The following is a 22020-nucleotide window of genomic DNA, read 5'->3' as shown; positions in this document are numbered from 1 at the left end:
GGGCGTGTTCGAGAGCGGCAAGTGCGGCACGGGATGATGTCGGTGGGAGGTCGCCACGTGGCGCGCGGCGCGGGCGCTGCAGCGCTCGGCGCGGCGGCTGCTGCGCGCGCTGTGCTGCGCCGCGCTGCTGCTGTGCCGCTGTCTCGCGCTGCTGCTGCTGCTCCTCTACCTGTGCGCGAGGCGGCGCCGGTAACCACCGGCGACCGCACGCAACACCCCGCTACACCACAGGTACCGCGAGTACCCCACTCATACAAACTTAGTACCTCAACACAAACAGACAATCTCGATAACTTAAAAGTCTCAAAGGAATCCTTCAAAATTTGGAACTAAACTAAACAGGTATCCCGAGACTATTTTAAGAGTACCTTTAAGAATTCGAATAGTCGAATAACGACTATCTGTTCAGAAACGAAGGTACTAGTACCCAACCAGGTACTCTCACAAAAGTAAGCACTACCTTACAGATGAAAGATCAATAACCACAGAACGGTCTTGAAAAAAAGTCCTCCAGAATCCTGAAAAAAGAAATGGCTCGAATATTTCACATCAATGACAACCGAAGGTACTAGTACTCTAACAGCTACCTCAACTAGAGAATTAACTCGAAGACCCTTAAAGAACACTACGGGTAACATCTGGGCTCAAATTTTTATATCAAAGGTTCTCATCACCACTCAAAGCCAAGTTTGACGCAACGGCCGCTACTTAACAATCTTGACCTGTATCACCTTGTAATAAGGTTAACAGTCGCAGTACAAGCTGGAGTTAATCTTAAATGTTGATCGTAAGGCCGTAGAGTATTTATGTAGTTCTATTGAGGTACCAATATGCCTACTTGTGTTGGACAATATTGTCTATATAGGTGTAATATATGAAAGTAATATGACCGGTGAAAAAAAAATTATAGCTGAAACTTTTACTAAAATCTGTTGAAGCATGACTTGATATGTTAATTTCTATTGCCGAAGTAACTTCGCGGAGAAGTATGTTATGTATTCTTTTAAAAAATATATATTTTTTTTTAAAACAGCATTATAATATGCTTCAGACGAAATTACAATAGTTTTAAATTTTTTTCAAACCATCTCAAAATGTCATGTTGAGTTTAAATCTAGTCGGTCATATTACAACCGTTCAACTATACACTGTATATCATCAAGCTCAAGGGGTATATAGCGGGGTGGGCAGGGGTATAGCAGCAAAGCGCGGGTAACACGGGTGCCTTTACTAGTTTATTTACATCGTTGGATCGTCCTTAGTTACACCGACACGTCACACGAACCTTAACGATCGTTACGCATATGACGCGGAGTGGTTGTCTTTGTGTGTCTAAAATTTGGGTCTTTGGAAAGCACTGTAAAAAAAATTATCTATATACCAGTTCTTGAAAATGGAAATAAAATTATCTTTTTTTTTTCTAATACTGGCCAAAAGACATAGCCAAAGTTTTGGTATAGACAATAATTGAAAAAAATCGAATGGATTTGGAGTGTTTTTTTGTTAATCTAAATTATAGACACACAAAGCATATCAGTCATATTATATATCATGACATAGATGGCTTTGAAGGTATTGGTATTTGGGAGGCAAAGGAATAACGGCAGAAAATAATTAACCGTGTATATTTCAAATCGGTTGACATGTAATAATTATAAAAAAAATATGCATTGTAATATTTAAAGTAGTAAAAGACTATTACATTTTTTTTTATGAATATTAAATACCAGCCAGTACTCAAGCATTTTTCTTACAGTTGGTTAATTGTCATATTGTCTTTGCCCAATACCTTCAAACAGCCGTATCGTTAACAAATACATAGTATTTAATGTTATTTTTAACGTATTTTTTTCCTCTTCTCCACCCTATAGGGTGCGTTTTAAAATATTTCGTTTTACGTTCAAATAAAGTTACGATGTATGTCTGTATATTTTGTGCAATGGTTAATTTAAGGCTTGTATTTAAGGGCTTCCCTTTGGTTTACGTGATTATTTGAGGACATCCGGTTATGTTTGGTCATGTTGGAGTTTTAGGGGATTATTTGGCTCTATGGAAAGATGATAACATTCTTGTGAATTTAAAATAACAGGAATACTTCGTTATATATTAACGCAATAGAATTTTAAATAATACATAGTAGGATGAGATATAGAACTCAAGTATCAATGTTATAGATCTGTGTCATAGACAATTTTGCTATGATCTTCATCAGATCCCCTGAACATTCAACTCTACATCGCATGAAGCACCCAAAGTGTGAATCTATAGTCTATTTTTGCACGTGGCGAACTCTATAAAATCTCTTTAGTTAGAGAAAAAAAAATGTTTTATAGTTAGTATCAATTAAAATAATAAATAAGTAAATGTTATTTAAACTAGTAAGAATTCATTATTGATGTGAAATTGTCTGAATATGCCTTTACAGCGTTTTGGAAGTCTAAATGTTTTTTTTTTTTTCTATATGATTTTCATTATTTTTCAGAAAATTTATTCTAAAGTTTTAAAAACTTTATTCAAATTTTTAGTATTTTTTTGTAAATGAATTGAAAGGAATGGTATATTTTTTGTTTTTATAAAATCTTAATAATGTTGTGTTGTACAGGCATATTCAGATAGTATAAATAATAAATAATCTCTGCATATGATATGCGTTAAAACGACTCTTTCCGGTTGGAATTACCGATTAAATAATAATAAGTCTTGTATACAATATTGATGTAAGTTAGGAAAAAATAATTGATCACTTCCAAAAATTACAAACTTTTATTGGCAATCACCATTTTTATAATATTTAAAAGCTTTACAGGCTGCTTGCAACCGGAATATTCCCGTTTTCCGGTATAACCGGAAAGAGTTTTTAATAATATGTGACTAATCCGTGTACAATATTAACGCACTGTTTTTATTTATTTTTGCAATTTAATATTTTTTCTATAATTTTTATCACAATTAACTTTAGGTTTGATAAGTATATGTTTAGTAGAAAGTTTCTAAACATCCAAAGAGAAGATATATGGATTGTGAAGTATTCAAACTTGTTGCGGTAGCTTTGGTCAAAAAACAGTATTTGTACAGACGAAAAATATATTTGTTCTCTCCTATACAAACTGTGCAAGAAATTAAATTATTATTTTTTTTTTATAAAAAATAGTTAATAGTAATTTTGCGGTGTAGAAAAATTTATTTATATATAAAGTTTAAACACATGGCATTACAAGTTATGTAATTGACCGAGAATTCGAAGTCGAAACATAAATTTTCATCAAAAATGTTGATTGGTTTCTTAAAAAAAGGTGCTAAATTCATAAAAATTCGATGTAACTTATTGCTAACAAATGGATTTAAGGCCTCTAATTATTTGTTTTTTTCTAATATTCTTATTAAAAATGGAGAATAAATTTGCAACGAAAAAATTTGGAGCGGTTAAGGTCCCAATTTAGTAATAAATGAAAGAGTACACAATAATTCGTGTAATCCACGTGAATTTTAACAAAACTAATCTTAAGTTTATCGGGAAGTGACATTTCTTGCGAAAGGTATTCTTTCGAAAAATATTTGAGAGTGAAATTTAATTCTGATCATATAAAATGGTTCTTTAGTGATTTCTTATGTGGACGCGAATGTTAGACATTAAAATTAAACTATTTTTCGAATTTTATCGCGGTGTTTATATTTTAATTTACAGCTTTCGTGGTCACGGCGGAGTTTCCCCCGAAATCCGAAAAATAGTTTAATTTGAATGGTTCTGATTTTTGCAATAATCTTTTTTTGTTTATATTTTGATTTATAATTGTTTCTTAACAATGTTTAATAACGATTACCTTCGACGGCATCACTAGAGTTAAAAACTGCCTAAAAAATTTAGGGACTTATAAGGTAACGCCACGACTTAACCCCGATACGCGACAAAAGACGGTGTGAGTTAACATAGAAGTAAAATCTAACACAACGGCCTCGCGGGTCGCAAACGATATCACAAAAGACAAATATATTTTTATATGTGGAAAAGGTTGTGAGTAATTTAGTTGTCTTTTCCCTTTGCCTGGAAATGAGTTGAGAATTTGACACTAATTTGCTCTTGAAGTGAACATGATATTTCTTTAGATAATATCTGACGTGTTTGGGTTTTTTGTTTATAACTTGTTGATTTTAATACGTTATTTGTATATTTTGGATTGAGATTTGTTGTTTTTGACGGATTGAATATTTTCTTTGCTTGATAGTGATATTTCGGCCACAGTCACAAATCAATATAGAATATTATTTTAATTCTGACAGATTTGCTGTGAGATAAGTACTTGATCACAGCTTCAGACAAGCTAGCTTTCTTTATAAATTAGCATATCAAAGCCAATAATAAAAGAAATAAACATAAAACATGACCGATAGAATGCATATTTCTTTGAAATTAGAATACAGCTAGAAAAGTTATCACTTAAATCAATCTATTTTATAATCAAACAAATACAGGGTGTGTTAACTGTGTGACGTGAAGAGATTTCTATTTTTCATATTTCTTAACAGTAGTTCTGATTCAAGAATGCTTCCCTGGCTGCTTATTTTCTAGCTGACGCGACGGCACTGCCTCAATGAGCTTTCCAAATCACCGAAAGCCATAACGCATGCGTGCTGGCTCGCTCACGGCTTGTGACATGCTGTATATCAATAAAACATATCGATATATGTGCTAATACCAATTGTATACATATACTTGTAATCGGATGTTCGTATTGTGAGACAAAAAGGGACTGGATTAGTGATAAAAATATTGCTATTTCATTTTCATGTATTATAAGTTGATTTCACTTGATGCGCTATGGAATACTGAAAAAACAAAAAAATTGATATTTGAAATGGCTGCTATAGAAACGATGGTAATGTAACTTTGAAGTGAATGGAATGTCGTCCCTGAATCTATATTATTGATAACCGCCAACGCTTTGTATGAGTGTTTGACACCTGTGTGTGTCAATTATGTCAAACGGATATGTATGTGTTCGTAACGTCTCGCATTGTCTATTTAAATCGGCACTAAATGTATTTTATATTGAGATAGCTATATTGATTTATTGTACTCAATTTTCCGGTTGGTAAAAAAAACGGAATTTCCCGGAAAATTGGTAGCATTAAATATATTATAATAAAAATTAAATTCAATATTTCTCAATAGAGATAAGACTTATAGAAAATTTATGATTATAAAAAAATGTATTTACATAAACTTCCCCATGAAATACGGCCTTGTAGAATCCATACTATATTCATGTATGTATAGGGATTTGGTGTTAGAAGAGTACAGATGTATTGCCTCGCGTGAGACGAAGAGATATATGCACGTTTGGTGATTTAAAAATGTATTTTTAGTACAAATAAACGTGGAAAGTTAGGGAGTGTAGCTGTTTTATCGACAATATAACCCGACCAATGTAGATAGCACCTGGAGATATGAGATATTAGTATGTTTAGGTATTTCTGTCTTTATGAAGTGTTACTATATTGCATGTATTTATAGTGTATGTGAGGAAATATTTCTGGTTGTAATGATTGAGTGTAAAATTTGATTTTCGTTTGTTATTAATTTTATTATTACTCTTTGGAATTAATTAAAGTAATAAATATTCTTATGACTTTAAGGGTTAATTATTCATTTATATTTGTTTATATTTTATAGTCCTAAACCATTTTCCAAACTAAAATTATTTATACTTGATTTATTTCTTCACATCACGTCTTCGCAGTTACACCAAATTCTCTAATTTATAATAAGTATAAGTAATTTCTGATCAAATTGCAGATGTAGTGATCAATGACGTCACATTGGGCCTATTTTTACATTTGTCAATTTAGAACGAATGAAACACGACATTTTGTTTCTAATGTACCGTCATATGAAACTTAATTTGAAATAGCAAGTTCTCTTAGCAATATATTGCGCAGGAATTTCCAGAGGCGTTTACACTAGTGGCAATATTTCAATTATTCTATGCACATAAATCTTCTCGAAAGTCCGGCAGACTTCAAATTATGCAGTAGTCAGCATGCCGTAACTGTTACACAGTACAAATTCGCCTCGAGGAAAATAACTTTTGCGAGTTTGTGTTTGCAATGTTGCTAAAAAATGTTCCATCGTTGCTCAATTTGCTCGGCTTCTATTTATATTAACGCGTGTCAATTTTTACCGAACAGATGGCGTAATATGATTGATGTATAGCCGCTATTTGACATGGTCGTAGTTCCGGGTCACTGGTTATATCAAAAACGTAATTTAGGAATGTAAAGACTATGTATTAATATTTACCATTCCACATTCAGGGTACGTAAAAAAATCTCAACATCAATGCGCTTATTTTTCAATAAATCTATCGATCAGTCTTTATCGAAATTGACTGAACAAAAGTTTTTTTCCGAAAGGTTTCTTTTTTCGCTTCTTTGGTATAAATCAAAATGTCGTGTTTCATGAAGGTCTGAACCTAAAATAATTTATAAAATTCATATTGCTACTGTAAGGTATTCAGCTTATTTAAGCTATTATTACGAATTTATAAAGTGGTGACTTGTTCTCGAACACTTGTAAGACACCAGTAATATAATAAATGAAAATGAACGCAGCGCAAAACCGCTCGTTGTTTTTGTTTCTAAATAGACCAAAATGTTTTCCGAAGCAAAATGGGTAGGGTCAATAATTGAGTACTGAGTTACTAATTTATTAGCTAAGTAAATATTTTGTCTAATTATTGACGCGAAAGTCTGTTTTAAACTGATAAAAGCTATAAAAATGTAAAATTCAAAGTAATTTATATTTTTGCTTCTCATTTTACTTCATGGTCGAATAAAATGGTTGAATTTGCGAGTGACATTGCCTCTAATGGCAGCAAAGTGTTGATGGTTTTGGACTCCACTATATTTTTAGTCCAGTATAATATGAAATAAATACAAATGTCCTTGTCAAGTTCTATTGAGAATAAGCCACCACTATACCTGTTGCAAATGTGAGTATATTTGAATGATTTTTCCAATTGAGAGAATTAAAATAATAAATAGAAAAAAAAAATGTTAACCAGCATAATGTATGTAACAAAGAGTAATTTTGTTAAGGAGAACATTAAAATGCGGAATGTTTTACATTAATTGTTTTATTTCCCATATAAATATAGTAAAGTGAATTCAATGGCCTTGTTCTATAAAGGTAAATAAATATCTTTTAGTAACAACTTATCAAATGTTTATGTATTCATTACAATTATGAATTTCCATGGCGCAATTTAATGGCAACCATATCCATTAACCTCCTAAAAAGCATTCTATACATCTGTGATAGGTATTGAATGTTTTGTCTTTTCATGGCGAAAGACTTTAAACGTCAGAAGAAGCGGGACAAATTAATTAAACAGCGTTTTTTATACCATATACTAAGGTTGTATTAGTTATGCAGAATTCCCAAAAACATTCTTTAGAAAAGTATCTAGATAATATTTAAATAATATTTGATAGAATAATGCATTCTGGCTTATGATCATTTTAACTGACATATAATTTATACTTCATTTTACATGAAGATGTTGCCTGCCCAAATGACATAATTTGTCAAATCAAGTAAAATACACATTACACAAGTATTTGTAGAAAAACACGAAGTTACAACACTAGCCGCCACTATATAATCTGGCGAACTTTCCCGTATTCACGAACAATACTTTCGCCTGTCCATAGATACTTTTGAATCGTCTATGGTTTGAGTAACTTATTTCTGTTTTATTTTCAAGAACATAAGTACAGAGTTTTATTTTTCTAATGCAACATCAAAATGACCATGTAAATAATAGATTTATATAAATATTTTTAAAGTCTTGCAGGTAAGACATTAGACTTCCATCACCTGAGTGCCTCATCCAGATCAAAATTAGCATAACATACAAACTCATTTGCCAAATTATTTCTATGACGAGGTTCAAAATCACATTTTTTTAGTCCTAGTAGGTTCTTGACATGTTCTTCCATAACAGCACCAGTGCATATTACTATCTTGTCTTTGGACAACAATTTAATAGTCTGTGACGTCTTGGTGATGCACTCCTCGGAAAGAAAAGGTGGATCTGCTATCACCAGGTCATAAGAGTTGTGCATTTCTGATGGCAGTCTGTCTGGCGTGTTGTAATCATAGAAGATGAAGTCTGGCGCATGGATCTCAAATCTTCTGTCGTATTCTAGAAGAGACACTGAAAAGAGTGGAGAATTGGTTTATTGTATGACGTTGATGGTGTTAATAAAGTATGCTGTTATACTGGTATTAAATATAAAAATTGAATTTTTCTATGCTTCTAATTTTTAAGGTGGTAGCTCAAGGTCCATTTTCATACATTTTGTTTCGGCTTTAATCTGGGTAACTAAACAAGTATTGGCAAGTAAAGAATTTAAATTCACGTCTAGTTAGTGATTAGTTCTCGCAGTTGAAGAAAAATAATTAATAATCATGGATATTTCGGCCTTTAAAATTTAATATGACGAAATTTTAAAGGCAGAAATATCCATGATTATTAATTATTTTTACATTTTTCTTTCAACTGCGAGAACTAATCACTAACTAGACGTGAATTTAAATTCTTTACTTGCCAATACTTGTTTAGTTACCCAGATTAAAGCCGAAACAAAATGTATGAAAATGGACCTTGAGCTACCACCTTAAGTAAGTAATGTTTTTTAGTGATAATATATCATAAATCATAAGATATTTTAATGTGCCAGGACTTATATACTAAAGTTTTTTTAATGAACATACCAGTAGCTCTATCACCAATCTGCCTCTTCACAGGCACAAATAGTGTTGGGCAAGAGATCAACGCCACCCTCCCACCATCTGACACCACTTTGTCCACCACCTTCACCAGAGAATGTACTGTCGCCTCATTGTACCAGAATTGGCTTAATTGCTGTGAAATATTAGAAGAAAAGATATTTATCTTACAGCAAGGTGCAATAAAGAAAGAACTAAAATAATTTAAGTCTCAAAATTGATACAAATTAATAAATGATCTAAAAATTATAAATATTTTTTTAAACAGTATTTTTTGCTTTACCCAATTCTCTTCAAGCAATATATTCTCATTCAGTTTGTTATCAGCCTCCAGTTTGGTGAGGATCTCCTGTCTTTTCTGCTGCTCAGCATAAAACTCCTGGAGTGCTGCAAATGTCTCCGCTGACAAAGTTGGCACGTCATCATCATCATCTGCCATTGTCTGAAAAGGAAAATTAAAAAATAATCTCATTGAAATTTATTGATAAAACTGAACAGGTACTCATAATGCAAAATATTATGTTTGTTTTATAGAATTTATTTTATTTAAAATTTCTAAATTGAACTTTTAAGATAACATAGACTTGATGAATTTTAAAATGATGGTTCTCTGTACGCTATGTCAGTACAAAAAGTCAAAGTACATTTTAATAATGTAAGTAGAAAGACCTTTTATTATTTATTTCACTCCTGAAATGCACTTTTTAATATATATGACAACTTTAGTTAACATAATTTGCAAGCCTAGTTTTGCTTGCACTCAAGCACGGGCATTAATTAACCCAGGTCCATAATTATCTTTTTTAATCTTACTTTGAATATCAACTTGGCTAACTGTCACGCAGTTAATAATAGGTTAGTGTCATGTCAACCCCTAAGCGCTTAGGTTACACTTGAATAAAAATGACCAGTCTACGTACTCACCGTTTTCTAAGGCTATTTTAACGCTTAGTTATGATCGCCGAAGTCCTGGTAAGTTCTATCTTCTATTTACACTTATAATTCTAGTTGTTTTTGTCACAAATATGCAAATTTCTATAAACTCTAACCTCTAATTTTTTCATACCTTGATGTTGACAGCTGTCAATTTGACATTTCAGTAGCTTCTTACTTCAATAGCGGTTATAACGAATAATAACGGTTATAAAAATAGTCTAGCGCGTTATTTAAGACATGTTTTTTTCTAGATTCTACCATGGAAAACGAAAATGAAAATCTACAAGTATTAAAATTACACACAAATCCACAATATTTGAAAGCATGTTGCGAACTGATTAACGATGAGTGGCCCCGCAGTGAAACAGCGCGCATGATGTCTCTGCAAGCGTCCTGCGACAACTTACCCACGAGTTTAATATTAGTTAACGATAAGAAACATATATTAGGTCATTGTAAACTTACCCCTATCCCGAGCATACCAGAAAGTTGTTTTATAGAGACTGTAGTTATAAGTAAGGCGATGCGCGGGAAAAAATTAGGTACCTTTCTAATGAGCTCCGTAGAAGAATACTGTAGAAGTGTGTTAAATTTAAAAATGTTACATTTATCAACGAAGGGACAAGAGAATTTCTACGCTAAATTGGGTTACGAGATTTGTGCTCCAGTATCTATCTATGGAATTCGTGTGCCAAGCAATACTAACCCTGTAATTGCTAGTAAGGTTGCAAGTTCTACACCAGGAAGTTGTGTTGGACCTCCACCGCCGCCGCCCCCACCGATGCCCACAAATAGTTTAATTAGCAATAGTATTATAAAATCGACTAAGACTTATATGTTCAAGTATTTATAGTTCTTTTTCTGTATATATTATTTACTCATTATTGATGTATCTAACAGAAGTTCAAGATATTTTTATAAATCCTATAGGGAAGAATGTCAAAATAATTATTCGTCCAATTCGTAAAAGTGAATCTTAAACTTTATGAATGTGCAAATTGACTGTCAGTTTTGGTCAAGATAGTAAAATAACTACACTTTTTAACACTATTGTATACAAATAAAACAACGAGATTTTAATAAGTTTATATTAAAAATAAAGTACAATGGAGTATTAACTAAAACTTGGCTTTTTTTACATATTCCATTGCGTTCTGTCGTATTTTTTCCACTTTATCCGCGTCTCCAATCTTCTCTTCTATTTCTACCCATTTCTTGTACAGAATTTTCATTTTTCGCGCTGGCAACTTGTGTGACGTCAATCGTTCTAATACTTGCCTGAAAAAAAATATTGTAATGAATTTTTCTATTTCCATACATAATATGGAGTTAGAATAATTTCAAAATAAATAATTTTGACACTTCAAACATACATCGGATATCCAAATGTATATATTTATATCTGAGATAAGCGCAATATAAGTGACAACTACATTCCAATTATTTTCAAGTGATTACTCCTCCTTATTATTGCCAGTAGTAATAATGCCACAAATATGTACTGATGCCACCGCCACAGTAGAGTCCAGTAAAATTAGTAGCAATTCGCATCGAAATAATATTTCTTAATTATATTTTGACGTCAGACGCACCCTCTAGTTTTGTCTTCGTACTAACCTAAGTTGACTAGTAAAGTATGCCCAAAGCATTCTTTACCACATACGACATCGAGTTCGCTTACAACAATTTTATATAAAAATAAAAAATAAATAAACGACGAACCTGATCCGCTCAACATCAGCACCACTGACCAGCATGTCAAGATAAGCGGAGGCGACGTCGACGCGCTGCGGGTACACCGCCAGCACCTGCTCGAACAGCGCCTCCGCGCGCTCCAGCGCTCCGTGCGACCGCTCCAGCAGGGCGAACTGCACTAGCACTGACACGTCTGCAAAGAGAATAGAGGGGAACATTGAGTATATCCTTAATAAGGTTCAACAAAAAAATATTCAGTGTATTAAAAAAAAAATCAGTATCGATTATTTAATCGATATTTAAAAAATAAATCATTAGTCGACATTAATCATAATGTGATAGGATGGAGTGCGTAGTTTAATAACACGGAGTTTCATAATTCAAATCCTTGGGTACATTTTTTGCTTTTTGTATTTTCTTGTATTTTTTATAACTATCGACTGACTCATTAACGTGGGTAGCTTGCTATTTCGTCCATTTGTTTAAAAATAATTGCAATATACCTTCTCTTCTTCTTGCAAGTTAGCAACAATCAAATTACTATTTATCACCAACTACCACTTCCTAATACCCCAGTTTAAGAACTATACTAACGTTCTTTCTTCTCCAGCACGGCCACAGCCTTCTGCATGACATGCCGCGCCTTGTCCACCAGCCCGAGCTTGTAGCACGCCCGCCCACACAGCACGAACGCGTTCGGTTCCCTCTTGTACTTCCTCATCATGAGGTCAACGAGAGAGGACAACTCCTGGTGTTTGCTTGTTTCAACATAGATGTCTAGGAGCTTGGAATGGATCTTGTACGGTTCGTTCATTTGGATCGCATCTTCTAGGGTTTTTTGTTGGGATTCCTAGTGGGATTTGTAAATACAACACAGGTTCATATGTATTATCTCGACTTGTCATAAGGGCAACTATGTTCGCCTACGTGGTGAATAAAGCAATTTATTTTATTAAAATGAGCTCATTTTTAGATTAAGAATCCAAAAGAATATGTCACTTATTAAATGTTTCGATTACATTACTCGATATCGATAATCGAACGTCTGACAAATGGCAGTAATGTATATTGCATACATTTTACACAATCTCGAATGGTTATATTTGATATCTATACCGCAATACCTTTTTTAAAAGTTATTTATCATACCTTGGTCCCGAACCGGTTCTCAAGGTTGATGAGTGCAAGCCACACGTTGAGTTTCTCCTGCTCCTCGCGGAACGAGATCGTGTTGAGAGCCTTCTTTGCGACCGCGCGCGCTTTTTCTATCTCTGTCGCCTGCAAATAATATCACAATTATATGTATTCGAATGCCGAAGGAGGAATAACTATATAAGAGATATTCGCCTTTGCCAACGCCTGTGCATACAAAATAGCAATGGTACCCAAAACTTTGTGTAAAGCACGGCATTGCATTACACCAAGGTATTACAAAATGTTAGGTGCCTAATTCTCCTGAACATCCTTCTACCCATTCCATTGCAATATTAGATCATCAGTTTCACTAACTTCAATAAATCATGTAGGATGTAACGGTACCTGTAAATGGAAGGCCATGTACGCGATCCAGAGCTGGCTGCAGTCGGGGTTGGCGAGTAGCGCGCGCTCGAACTGGTCGGAGGAGCGCGGCTGCGACTCGCTCTCGATGGCTCTCCGCTCCAGCTCGCGGATGCGCTCCTCTTCCGCGCGCACCTTCTCCAATTTCTCCTTCACCGATAGCTTTTTCCGCTTCTTTTTTGGCTGTTCAGTCTCCTGTAATAGCATGATTTTGTTTAGTTCAAGTTCTTGGGAAATAATTTATTGGTAAATCAAAAACCTAGACTATATGGCGAAAATCGCTTGAGTGAGTCATTCCGACGAATAGCGTTTCGACTTGCGAGATTAAACTAAATAAGTTCATGTACAATTTAAGCAAACGTTGAATTACGTATCATCTACGGTTGGTTAAAAACTTTATGATTTGGACTACACTGTGCTATCAATATGATCTGCTGTGCTAAGAAAAAAACTATACAATTATTACAACTTACCTCATCATCACTACTGCTGGAGTCTTCCTCTTGCGTTTTCTTAGCCGCGCTTTCAAGCGTACCAGTCCAAAAATCTTTAGCACTAGGCACTTCTAACACCGGTTTCAAAGTCTCTACTTTACCTTTACTTGTTACATTAGCAGCCTTTTCTACAGCATTTTTATCTGCTCCTTTCTTCTTTTTCTCAGGTTTTTGTTTAGTTTCTACTTCTTCTGTTGTTTCTACAAGTGATTTATCTTTATCTTTTTTCTTTTTACTCTGTTTTGTTTCGGGCTCTTCTGGTTGTGGTGGTATTGCCATGACGTGAAACTCGGTGTCTTTTTTCTTTTTTCCTTTCTTTGTTTTTAACTCTTCTTCTGATACTGTTTCTGTGACTTGATTATCTTTACTTTTTTTCTTATTGTCTGTCTTTGTTTTTGTATCTGATTCTTGTGATATTTCTGAGACTTTTTGTTTTTTCTTTCCTTTTTTTGATTTAAATTCCTCGTTATCACTGATATCTGTTTCTATAGGATCGCTTTCTGAAGATTTGTCAGTATTTAATCTTTTCCGTTTTTCTTGAGTATCTTCCGCAGTTTTATCTAATTGTAATTTCGTTTTTTTATCCTTTTTCTTATCTGTTTTTAGTTGTGTATTGTCTGATGTTTCAGCTTGTTTCTTATCTTTCTTATTTTTCTTCTTTGATGGTTCTGTTTTTTCTGGCATGTCTGTTACTTCTTTATTCTTTTTCTTCAGTTTCTTTTTCTTATTATCTACAACCTCATCAGCTCCATCCGTTTCTACGTCAGATTTGGCATCAGACGAATCTTCTTCATCACTCAGTCGTTGTCTCTTTTCGGGCACTTCACTGTTTTTGTCAGTTTGTTTACGTTTCTCGCGTTTTTTCTGTAAAAATAATGTATGTAAATTTTGAAGTGGAACCAAAACTAATTTACTATATCACATTTGTATAGACATTAACTTACCTCAGGCCAGAATGGCACTGTGGTGAGACTTCCTAATATTTTCTTCGACTCTGCATCCACTGAGAGTATTGTGCAGTTTACCTGAAATTCAACATATATATTTCAGGGCAAGTGCAAATTACTTTCAATACTCATCACGTGACAGTGCCAAATGCCAATGAACTTTAGGTGGGAAGAGCCTTGTTCCTGATTTAAGGTGATAGGACAAACAAATAACAATACTTTGTATGACTTATTCAGACATTACTTGAAACAATGACTATACCAGGAGAACATGCATATCACATAATTGATAGGAATAAATGGATTTTTATGGGTATATTAGTCCTTCCCCGTAATATAATGATATTTGTCAAGCGACTTCTAAAAAAGATCGTAAAGTCCGCAAAACTGCTAGGTAACCACGGTACACAACATACATCTTGCTATAATAAGTATATAGTTACAATTTGGCCGACGTGGAAGGCGTCCATGAGGTTCTCTATTGGGTCCTTGGTGACGTAGTGGCGCGGCACGTAGCACGTCAGGTTGTCGAAGAACGCCACGATTATGAAGTCGCGGATGTACTGAAACAAACATTATTGCAATCAGATATTGAACACATTGACCGGAAACCAATACCGACCTAGGGTTTAAGGATTCCTATAAATTATTTTATTTCACTTAACATATATATTTTTTTGGACTGTGACGGCAAAGCGACTCCACTGCACCTGATGGTAAGTAGAATGGGGTCCAATGTAATGTCGGAACTCGACAAATTTACGAGGCCCACTATGGCGGGATTTTAACAACCCCCAATTGTTGCCTTACGACATAAGATGGAAATACTGTTGGCAATCCTCGGGCACGTTAGTTGCAGATCTGCTTACTCATTTGAATACAAGGAGTAAAGTTAAAATTGTCATGATAATCAAAGCCATGCTCGCTTTCACCATTTTTTTGTGACCAAGTATTCAATTACCTTAATAACGCCAGTGTAAGCCTTCCCGATCTCGGCCTGATCCCAAGAGCTGAGCACCTCCAGGTCCGGCGCCAGGAGTGAGGGCTTCATCGTCAGGAACAGTGTCTGCCGCACCGGGTCCACTGATAGCACCCGCGCGCGAACCTCTTGCCCGACCTGGGCACATGGATTACATTAAAATGAAAAAAAAAAAAATATCCAGGACCTCATGACCAATTTGGCAACATAGTTTAGCTTATGATGAAAACAAAGAAATAACCTTGGATAGTTGGAAAAAATAAATATTTTTTTTGTGTGTTCTATAAATGTTTCATTAAGGTATCTGTAAAAATAAAAGCAGGTAGTTGGAAATGTTAAATTAAGTTGAGATAGTAAAATACATAAATATGCCTCGGTGGCGTAGTTGTACTGCATACGCGATAAGGCAGCGCTTTCAGGTTTTGGGTTCGAATCCCGGGTCAGGCATAGTGATATTTGGGTTTTCCTGCTCAGTATCAGCCCGGAGTCTGGAATTTGTGCCCGATATAGCCTCACTACCAACCACATCATGGGACGGAACACACTTGCCGAAAAGTGGGTGATCTGGTTGCGCCTGCGCATACCCCTTCGGGGATAAATGCGTGTTGTGTGTTTGTTTGTTTATAAATATCAAAAAACCATTTAAATGTTACCTTATACTTGTGTTTGGCCAGTTTGGATGTACCCTTCTTGGGGTCTCGAACGAGTCCCGCCTCGGTCACATGGCTGTGAGGCACCATACCTAAACAATTAACATTTTTTAAAATACATATACATTATACTGGATATCACTTGCTGTTAAAGACCCACTTGTTTACTTTCCTTAAAAATATTTTAAGGTCAAAGACGAGTTTACAATTACTTCAGTACTGCAAATATTACAATGAACAATATCGGTAACATTACCTAATTTTTTCTATATTATTTAATTGATTATTAATTAATTACAACATATCTCACCTGTAAACCTGCCCAGGTCCAGCACGACATGCGTCTCTTGGATGTACTTGACGGTCGCGTCGACCACCTGGCCCACGCTCAGCTGCGCCAGGTTGAAGTACTTCTGGCTCAGTATGGACTCCGACACGCTCACCGCGTACACGTAGTCGCAAAGGTTGTAGCATATTATACGGACTCTGTGGGTGCTGCCTGAGGGATGAATGGATTATTTATTGTGTGAGGTAAAAATTTTATTTTTTTTATTTTTATTATTTTTAATGACGAGAAGAGCTTGCTGTTTGCTTGATGGTGAGCAATACGACCGCCCATAAACAGTAGAAACACCATCCAACACCTTGAATTACAAAGTATTGTTTGTTATCCTGAGACATGAGGTGTTAAGTCTTATTATGGCCAGTAGTTACACTGGCTACAATGTTCTCCGAACCGGAACACAACAGTGACTACACACTGCTGCTTAGCGGAAGAAATAGACATTGCGGTGGTAGCTACCTAGGCGGACTCTCACATATAAAAGACCTACCATCTGTAGTAGGTCATCTTTTTTCGTTACCTTAAGACATAATTACTGTACAATTTATGTTAAAATGTTTTAACTTGTTGAAATGCTAATGTTAACTAACCTATAGGATACGACTTGGCGATGACCTGCTCATCGGTGAGGTCCTCATCCACCGGTATTCTCTTGACGCCCATGCTGCCGATACTGTCCTGGCCCAACTTGAACCACACACCACGACCGATTATGTTCAGCACCTGGCGAAACAATATGGATTCTGTTTATCTATATATATAAAAAAGAAATCCCTATTTCCCTTAGACACGCCATCACGCGTGAACGGCTGGACCGATTTCACTTTTTTTTTGTTGTTTATTATTGTCAGGAGAAGGTTCTTATAAAAGGAAAAATTCAAAAAATTGCGCGGAAAATTAGAAAATTTAAGAAAACTTGACGAAAATATTAATTTTATATAACTATCAGTTGTTTGAAATAACTGTCAGCGATTGACAGAATGTGCGCTGCAAATTCATAGTTAAGACGAGACAACGTCTGTCGGCTCAACTAGTAAAATATAATTTATGAGAATCGGTTACGACAAAATATAAATCCTATTTTATCGCGGAAAAACATTTTTAGATGGGTGGAGCCGCGAGGAAAAGCTAGTGGAATATATACCTGACGTCGTTGATATTGCAACCATGTACTAATAATTACTTCAAAAAGCTAGATATCAACAACTGCAATAGAGTGAAGGGCTTTTCAAAGCACTTCACATATCTGTACATCATCATCATCATCATCAGCCACACAAAGTCCACTGCTAAACATAGGCCTCCCCCTAGAGATTTCCAGACGGACCTGTCGAAAGCGGCTTGCATCCAACGTTTATCAAGTCGTCTGTCCACTTAGCAATTGGAGGTCATACATAACAGACATACCTGCGCGTCTTCAACGATATCTCCGTCCTTGAACTTCTGCTCCTCGGCGAGGTCTGGATACGTGCAGCTGAAGATGTCCTTCATGGTCAAGAACGGAGTCTTCCGCGTCGGCATCACGTACAACACACGCGCTGTTATCTGTGTCGAACGTTAAACGACAATACATAAGATTACCTGACATAGTCAAGAAATTTCTAAAGCTTATCGACTATCGACTTCTTGGCTGACATCGTAGAATAAATGTTGTGATTATCGAAATATTTGCTGCCGAATATAATGGCTGAATACCGATTAGCGAAATATAACTAAGTTCTCTCATAGGAGTGACTAACTGTAATTCGCTCTGCCCACATTATCGGCTAGATTTTACTGATTTTAGTATCCAGAAGTTTTTATTGCCAATTTAGAAGTGAATGGATAGTGCGATACTACAGAATAGTATAATAGTTGATGATCCATAAAACAGTAATATAAAGACACTATATTCGCACATTACCTAAATCTTGCAAATACTATGTTCGTTTTAGTAGTTAAATATCCAAATATGTTCCATACCTTCTGTCCAAGAGCTGGTTTCTTGCCCTTGACTTTGTCGGTGTGCTGTCGCAGGATGTACGCCTTGGTGTCTTCGAACACTTGACCTTCGATACCGTTGTCCATTGGCTGTAGAAAAATAATTAATTTTATTTTCAGAGAAGCAGTTAAAATATAATTATGAGTAACAAACTATATCTTATTAACTTCCATTTATTTATATTATTAATACATAAAAAAAATATGTATGTTCCGTGTGTGCGTGTTTGTGTAGTGCGTACGTGCATGCGTGTAAGTGTGCAAAAATATATTTACAATTAATTTATTGTTTTATTATGAGTGATGCAATAAAATTCTAAAGAAATAAATACATACAGTCTCCACAGTGAATTGTAAGGCGCTGCCAGGCAACAGCGGCGTGTCCGGCTTGTGTCGGATGACGCCGTGCTGCAGGGCGGCCGGCGTGGCGCTCAGCGTCACCACGCTGCTGTCCGACGATGGCGACACCGACTTGATCGCGCACCACGCTAACATGCCCACATCTGGGGGAAACATTGTCAACATATTCAATAACGTTTTATTATCAACCTTAGTGTTTTACCTATTTAATGATCTTGCACGGCTATCTATGGATTAAAAATGTATATAGAGTTTATCAATTTTATATTATTGTTTTTTATGATTTACTTTCCGCCTTATTAAATATGTCCAAATTTGAATCAATTCAAGTCCAAATGTATGTGTTCACGAATGATTGCATACGTGCTGCTCTTAAAACGTTCTAGCTAGGCTAATATTATCAGAAGAAATTACAAAAGCAACATGTCGTACATCAAGGTGTATAGATGTTTAGATGGCAGTCGTGTTATGAGAGGGTGCACAAAAAAAAAGCTTACCAAGATCTAATTCAGGGTCAACTTCCGTCTTGGGCAAGAAAGCTCTTGTGTTGGGTATGCCTATGTCCATCACATACCCATGGTCTTCTATTGAAGATACAGCTGCTTGGAGTACAGTGCCTTAGAGAAAATATTATAAATATTATGAATATATTTCAATAATATTCTATTACATCAAAATGACATTCAACATGTTTCAATGTCTAACGTTCGCATAAAATTTTAATTAATTATTCTATTACGTTTTACTTGCAGAATAGTTTCTCAGTCTCTTCGAAATAAAAGAGCAAAATAATCACACAATTATTTTCACACTAAACTGTACCGTAAAGCAGATACAACACAGTAAGCTAAAATATAGATCAGAGCACCTACACACTATCCATTTTTCCAAGAAAAAAAAATCTTTCCTCAAAAATAGCCAGGCAAACGGAAATGTAAAGAGGGTTAATATATCATAACATACTTTTGTGAAGGTCAGCTTGCTTCTTGCCAGCATTCACGTGTTGGGGCATGGCTGTCAGCATAAACTTCTGTCCGTCCACCTCCAGGACCTTCACTGCTATGTACTGCCCTGGGCGGAACATGTTCGGCAATTCTTTCACTTTAGCTACCTGATGAAAGATTACTCAATATGTAACATTTCTATTAAATTTACTGGATTGGAAATCATTATCTGTATAGTCTGAGTGCTAATTAAAAAATAAATGCTGCCATGTGGTTCAAATTAGATTTAATTTGAACCACATGGCAGCATTTAGCTACCGGAACTTCGCCCCCTCTCTGACATTCTACGTGTAAACCACAAGCATAATACAATTTTTTTGGAAAATTTTGTGCAAATATATACTCTTTTGTAAAATAATTTAAAAGTGACTCAAAATACTTTAATTTATAGGGCTCAATTACGCAATTCTATGGACATGACAAACATTGAATAAAATAACTTATGAGTTCAATTAACTGGTAACAGAAAAGTAAATTTGTAGATTGTGAAAATAGAATTCTATAAATAAAACAAGACAATAGCTCTAGTCTGACAGACACTGAAGAACAGTGGCAAAGAGTCCAAGCAACCCAATTCCTGCCAGCTTCCCTTTCATAATTTATGTAAAATCTATTATCATTAGAACAACTTACAGAATGAATTTTTGGCATATCATTAGTGTCTCTTTTATAAAATTTCACCCTTTGCCACTGCTGAAGACAAAAATATTTTTTAATATGAAAGTACACATTACCTCATCATTAACGTAAGCTTCGAGCACCTTGTTGTATGGCTCGCTAATGTGGCACGCCATCACCGTCCCCATCAAGCGACCAGGCATCATCACTATGAGCTTAGTCTCTAACGTACTGCGGACCCGAGCCAGGGTCAATGTACCTTCTTTTACAGTCTATAACAATACAAATCCAACAATATTTTATAACAAATGTGGGTGTTTATATTGAAGTGTACTATGACAGTTTGACTCTAAAGAGTAAAAGGATTGGTTACTATTTGATTTATATAACATTATTATTCTATTAATTCGTGATGTAAGCTTATGACTGTATTCTAGAAGGATAAGCATTGGTGCAACATAATAAAATGCATAATTTATTGCTTATAGAGAGAAATTTCCTCATATAGGAAACAAATTCTAGTTTAGATGACTTCTAGAATTTAAATATTAATACCTTATGAAATGAAATACTATTGTTAAGTAATAATACATTTAAAAATGTCCATTTATCCCTACCTTAGAAGACAGCCCCACAATAATACTTTTTGTATCTTTGTGATGTTCATTTGCATTATCGTCCGATAAATATCCATCATCTCCTTCTGTTTTCTTCTTGGGCTTCCTCTTCTTTTTCTCTCCTCCCTTAGACACACCTAAAAACTACAAAAATAACAATTTAAACGATGTTTTACCATTCGTAATACAAGTTAACGATTTTTATACATACGTTGCCTCCTTGCTTAAAAGATTTATTTGACGGCTTCTTTCCGCCGCGCGGAAAGTATTCTTCAACGTCTGCCATTTTTTAATTGTAATAAATTAATAAAATCTACACATAATATTTCTACTCGTGAGAGATTGAGGTTAGAACGTTTTGTTTATGCACGTGTGTCAACTGTCATGCTTTGAAGTCCTATTGTCAAATCCAATGTCTCATCTCAGATGTCAAAATGATGTGTTTAGCAATACATCAAAATATCTCAGAACAAAATAAGGAATTTTTAACAGCGCATTATCTTGTTGACAGCGCATGTTTGGTAAATACTAGATAATGTAGTTAAAGTTTAAAAGTTTAATTTCAGAAAAAATATTTCTGTACTATGTACTTGTATACCCACAAAATAGTATATTATAGATTGTCAGTGTTGATCGTCAGTTATATTTCTTCGGCTATAATAGTAGACTTACAAAAATTATACGACAAGCGACTAAATTTTTATACATTTGTCTTCTTATACGTGTTTCATTTCCACACCTACTGAAATATAAGACGGAAGGAGAAAGAGATATTATTGTGTGCTTATTTTTTAAAGGCAAGGGATTTAATTTCCTAATATTCCCGTTTACTAATATTGAGAAGATTAGCATTTTTACTAGAGACGGGTGACGATAATTAATGAACTAATTCGAATTAATATTTCGTTGCTAAAAAATATAACTAATCGATTATACGGTGTTTCATAGAAGTAAATATAGAAACCATTTAATAGATTTTAATAAATAGTTCAAACGGATACGCTATATCCTGGATAAGTACATACGTTATGTTTTATGACGGTAATTTG

General features: G+C 34.8%; 4 protein-coding genes across 6 annotated transcripts in view; 2 read left to right on the top strand and 2 right to left on the bottom strand.

The window, feature by feature from the left end:
- LOC115449385 (kinesin-like protein Klp98A) overlaps positions 1–7122 on the top strand; it is a 55726-nt gene extending 48604 nt beyond the window's left edge. Inside the window, exons 27-28 of one of the 2 annotated variants that reach the window (XR_005112292.1) lie at positions 2–6670; positions 6711–7122. Coding sequence is in view for 1 of the 2 variants with exons in the window: in XM_030177192.2 (XP_030033052.1) it covers positions 2–37 (36 nt within the window). In the remaining variant the exon portion in view is untranslated. Of the gene's footprint in view, position 1 lies in introns of both variants that reach the window. The other variant, XM_030177192.2, reaches the window with a different exon arrangement.
- LOC115449417 (EEF1A lysine methyltransferase 1) lies at positions 7116–9881 on the bottom strand. 2 transcript variants are annotated; one of them, XM_030177244.2, is made up of 4 exons: positions 9716–9881; positions 9075–9233; positions 8777–8927; positions 7116–8216 (listed from the first exon to the last, which is right to left on the bottom strand). In XM_030177244.2, the coding sequence occupies exons 2-4, from the start codon at positions 9228–9230 to the stop codon at positions 7873–7875; spliced, it is 651 nt and encodes a 216-aa protein (XP_030033104.1). In that variant the 5' UTR covers positions 9231–9233; positions 9716–9881; the 3' UTR covers positions 7116–7872. The 2 variants fall into 2 exon arrangements, with proteins under 2 accessions (XP_030033104.1, XP_030033097.1); XM_030177237.2 differs by lacking the exon at positions 9716–9881 and adding an exon at positions 9461–9658.
- Positions 9645–10846, top strand: LOC115449442 (N-alpha-acetyltransferase 80). The gene is made up of 2 exons (XM_030177277.2): positions 9645–9763; positions 9979–10846. The coding sequence occupies exon 2, from the start codon at positions 9987–9989 to the stop codon at positions 10578–10580; it is 594 nt and encodes a 197-aa protein (XP_030033137.1). The 5' UTR covers positions 9645–9763; positions 9979–9986; the 3' UTR covers positions 10581–10846.
- On the bottom strand, positions 10802–21398 carry LOC115449395 (protein RRP5 homolog). The gene is made up of 20 exons (XM_030177212.2): positions 21183–21398; positions 20972–21115; positions 20471–20626; positions 19696–19843; positions 19230–19349; positions 18709–18875; positions 18355–18462; positions 17800–17937; positions 16983–17115; positions 16360–16548; positions 16053–16141; positions 15382–15537; positions 14864–14983; positions 14418–14498; positions 13453–14337; positions 12962–13174; positions 12572–12700; positions 12017–12272; positions 11450–11615; positions 10802–11005 (listed from the first exon to the last, which is right to left on the bottom strand). Exons 1-20 carry the CDS (start codon positions 21255–21257, stop codon positions 10846–10848), a joined length of 3633 nt encoding a protein of 1210 aa, XP_030033072.1. The 5' UTR covers positions 21258–21398; the 3' UTR covers positions 10802–10845.
- Between the last annotated feature and the right edge of the window lie 622 nt (positions 21399–22020).

This window comes from Manduca sexta, chromosome 13 (genome assembly GCF_014839805.1).
Source record: "Manduca sexta isolate Smith_Timp_Sample1 chromosome 13, JHU_Msex_v1.0, whole genome shotgun sequence".
Lineage (NCBI taxonomy): Eukaryota > Metazoa > Arthropoda > Insecta > Lepidoptera > Sphingidae > Manduca > Manduca sexta.
Note: the sequence above shows the minus strand (reverse complement) of the source record. Positions and strands in the feature narration are given on the sequence as shown.

Coding starts and splice junctions, on each gene's coding strand:
- LOC115449417 (XM_030177244.2), bottom strand. CDS start 9,230: ATGGCAGATGATGATGATGACGTGCCAACTTTGTCAGCGGAGACATTT. Junction 8,928..9,074: donor TATTGCTTGAAGAGAATTGG/GTAAAGCAAAAA, acceptor AATATTTCACAG/CAATTAAGCCAATTCTGGTA. Junction 8,217..8,776: donor GATTGGTGATAGAGCTACTG/GTATGTTCATTA, acceptor CACTCTTTTCAG/TGTCTCTTCTAGAATACGAC.
- LOC115449395 (XM_030177212.2), bottom strand. CDS start 21,257: ATGGCAGACGTTGAAGAATACTTTCCGCGCGGCGGAAAGAAGCCGTCA. Junction 21,116..21,182: donor CTTTTAAGCAAGGAGGCAAC/GTATGTATAAAA, acceptor TTATTTTTGTAG/TTTTTAGGTGTGTCTAAGGG. Junction 19,844..20,470: donor AAGCTTACGTTAATGATGAG/GTAATGTGTACT, acceptor ATCTTTCATCAG/GTAGCTAAAGTGAAAGAATT.
- LOC115449442 (XM_030177277.2), top strand. CDS start 9,987: ATGGAAAACGAAAATGAAAATCTACAAGTATTAAAATTACACACAAAT.